Below are 3,027 nucleotides of genomic sequence, written 5' to 3' on the forward strand. Positions count from 1 at the left end.
AAAAGAGCTAGCACTCGTGGGGTTAAAATAGAGAGATTTGTGACCTTCAAGCAATTATAAAAGAGGCCTAGAATGGGAGTGTGTTAGTCTCTCTCAGATCTGCACAGGGTGTTGTGCTAGATAGATAGGAGAGTGAGCTTAGTTTCAAGTCTTCTAAGAAACGTGAGTTTTTGTATAAGATTGAATAAGAAGTGTTTGCTTGGTGCAATTCCAAGTTGGTTTATTTCGTGTGTGTATCTCTATACCTTTTCAATTGGTATCATAGCAGACACCTGATAAATGATATCTTTTTATAACAGGTGAGATCTTGTGGCATGGGTATGGAGAAATCACTGGGTTTCGTTGTGTCACTAAAACCACTGAAATTAGATTCTGAGAATTTTGGATACTGGAAAGTCATGATCAAGCAGGCCATCTTGAGCGTTGATGTGGAAGTGTGGATTGCCGTGGAGGATGGCTGGTCATCTCCTATGTTCAAGGATGAGAAAGGTGATATTGTTCTCAAGGAGAAGATGAAATGGACCAATGAGGAAAAAGCAAAATCTAAGTATAATTCCCAAGCAATATTAGTTATCTTCAATGCTCTGTCAATGGAGATCTTCATCCTGGTACAGGGGTGTGTGTCTGCCAAGGAAGCATGGAACTTTTTGGAGGTTCTGTTTGAAGGCACAAGCAGTGTTAGGCGCACTAGACAGGATAATCTTGCATCTCAGTTTGAGAAACTACACATGACTGAGAATGAATCTGTTGCTAACTATAGTAGTAGACTGAATGCAATCGTACAAAAGGCTGCAGTTTTGGGAAAATGATTTAGCAATAAGGCAATGGTGCAAAAGCTTCTCAGAAGTTTGACCGATAAGCTTCAACCACACAGGTCTGCTAAAGTCAAGTCTCTAAACTTAGATGAGGTTAAGTTCAATCAGTTAGTAGGGATAATACAGGCCACTGTCACACCTCAGGGAACAAAAGAAGACAGCGAGGATGAGTCTCTGAACAAATCAGTAGCACTATTGAATGCCACTGAAGATATCAAAGAGAACAAGATCTGGTAAGAAGAAGAGGTTGTAATCAGGAAAGATGATCTCAATCGTCAAGTGGCATACACAGCCAAAATGGCAGAGGTTGATCAAGCCAAGTGGTACCTTGACAGTGGATGCTCCAGGCGTATGACAGGTGCTCGTAACACTCTAACCCATATAGAAGTAGTCAATGGAGGGAGAGTTACTTTGGGTGATGGAGGAAAAGGAATAGTCCAAGGAAAGGTACAACAGGTGGTGATTCTCAACCACGTCTAAAGGATGTTTTCTTTGTCAATGGTTGGGAGGGAAATCTGATAAGTATTAGTCAGCTGTGTGATGAAGGTCTGGTTGTCACTTTTACCAAGAAGGGGTGCAAGGTAGTTGATCAGCAAGGATTAGTTCGGCATAGAGGAAGAAGATCTGGTAATAACTGCTACATGTGGGAATCAGCAATGCAGTACATCAACACAACCACTGGGTTGGACTCTGATATGTGGAATCAGAAACTTGGTTGCTCGAATATACGTACAACGATGAGGCTTGTTAATCAAAACACTGCGCATGGAATTCCTGAGCTGAAGGATGACCCACGCTGCAATTGTGGTCATTGCAACAAGAGTGAAAAGTGCTCTATCCTAACTATCCTTAGTGATCATGAAGGAGAACTTCAGAATGATAGGTGTGATCAACTTTGTGGTCATCAGGGCCTTATTCATCAATACTCTGTCACAAGAACACCAGAGCAGAATGAAGTTGTGGAGCGAAAGGACAGAATACTGCAACAGATGGCACGAGCCATGTTACATGGAAATAAGGTTACTCATCAGTTCTGGGATGAAGCTGTTCATACAGCCCCTTACATCATCAACCGAGTGTATGTTCAATCAGGAACCAACAAGACTTCATATGAGTTGTGGAAAGGGAAGTCTCCCACAGTAAACTACTTTCATGTGTTTGGATGACTCTGCTACACTTCGAATGACAAGGACCTGGTAACAGATGATGAGAAGCAAGAGCAGGACCCTTTAAGCCATGGTGACTCGGTCAGCCCCATGTTTTCATCGGATGTTCTTCCTTCATCTTCTCAGGTACATCAGAATCACTCCTCTAATGATGTTATTGGTGCAATTAAGAGGGGTAGAGTTACTAGAGGAAAGCAGATTCATCTTGCTCAGCTGGCTGGAAAGGAACAGAAGGTTGTTGCTCCTGACACTGTCTTTCAGGATTCTGATATTGTTCAATTTGCCTGTTTCGGTCCCATTTTTGAGTCAAAGAATCACATGGAGGCATTTCGTGATAACTTCTTGGTTGCTGCAATGCAAGATGCTCTGGAACAAGTTGAGCAGAGTAATGTGTGGAATCTCACTAAACGTCCTGATAATGTCAGTGTAGTAGGAACGAAGTGGATTTTCAAGAATAAGAGTGATGTCAGTGGATGCATGGTGAGAAACAAAGATCAGGTCTTCGTTGAGCAACCAAAAGGCCTTGAGAACTCACAACATCCTTAGCATGAGTATCGGCTGAAGAAAGCTCTGTATGGTCTCGAGGAGGCATCAAGAATGTGGTATGAAAGGTTGACTACGTCTCTTCTGAATCAAGGATACACTCGCGGGAGTGTAGACAAAACATTGTTTGTTCTTAACAGCGACAACGTGCTGATGTTTGTTCAGATCTATGTCGATGATATCGTCTTTGGGTTTACTTGTCAACTTTTGGTAAAACAGGTTGTGGAAAGTATGTCACAGGAGTTTGAGATGAATATGGTGGGAGAGCTAAAATACTTTCTGGGATTTCAAGCTGAACAATCATCTGATGGAATTTTCGTGTTACAAAAGCACCAATGCCAAAGAGTGGGTACATCGATTTGGATTAGGGAGGAGTAAAGAAGCAAAGATTCCTATGGGCAACAATATCATATCTTGGCACAGCAAGAAGCAAAACAGTGTCTCTCTTTCGACCGTTGAGGCTGAATTCATTGTCGTAGGTGATATCTTCACCAGCTTCTTGT

General features: G+C 42.1%; 1 protein-coding gene across 1 annotated transcript; it reads left to right on the forward strand.

Annotated features, from left to right (window-relative positions):
• The first annotated feature begins 320 nt into the window (after positions 1 to 320).
• On the forward strand, positions 321 to 809 carry LOC104773615 (uncharacterized). The gene has a single exon (XM_010498264.2). The coding sequence runs from the start codon at positions 321 to 323 to the stop codon at positions 807 to 809; it is 489 nt and encodes a 162-aa protein (XP_010496566.2).
• Positions 810 to 3,027: the final 2,218 nt, after the last annotated feature.

The sequence above is a fragment of the Camelina sativa genome, chromosome 19 (assembly GCF_030686135.1).
Source record: "Camelina sativa cultivar CO46 ecotype springtype chromosome 19, ASM3068613v1".
Taxonomy (NCBI): Eukaryota; Viridiplantae; Streptophyta; class Magnoliopsida; order Brassicales; family Brassicaceae; genus Camelina; species Camelina sativa.

Bases quoted from the DNA above. Each gene is read 5' to 3' on its own strand.
- LOC104773615 (XM_010498264.2), top strand. From the start codon at position 321: ATGGAGAAATCACTGGGTTTCGTTGTGTCACTAAAACCACTGAAATTA.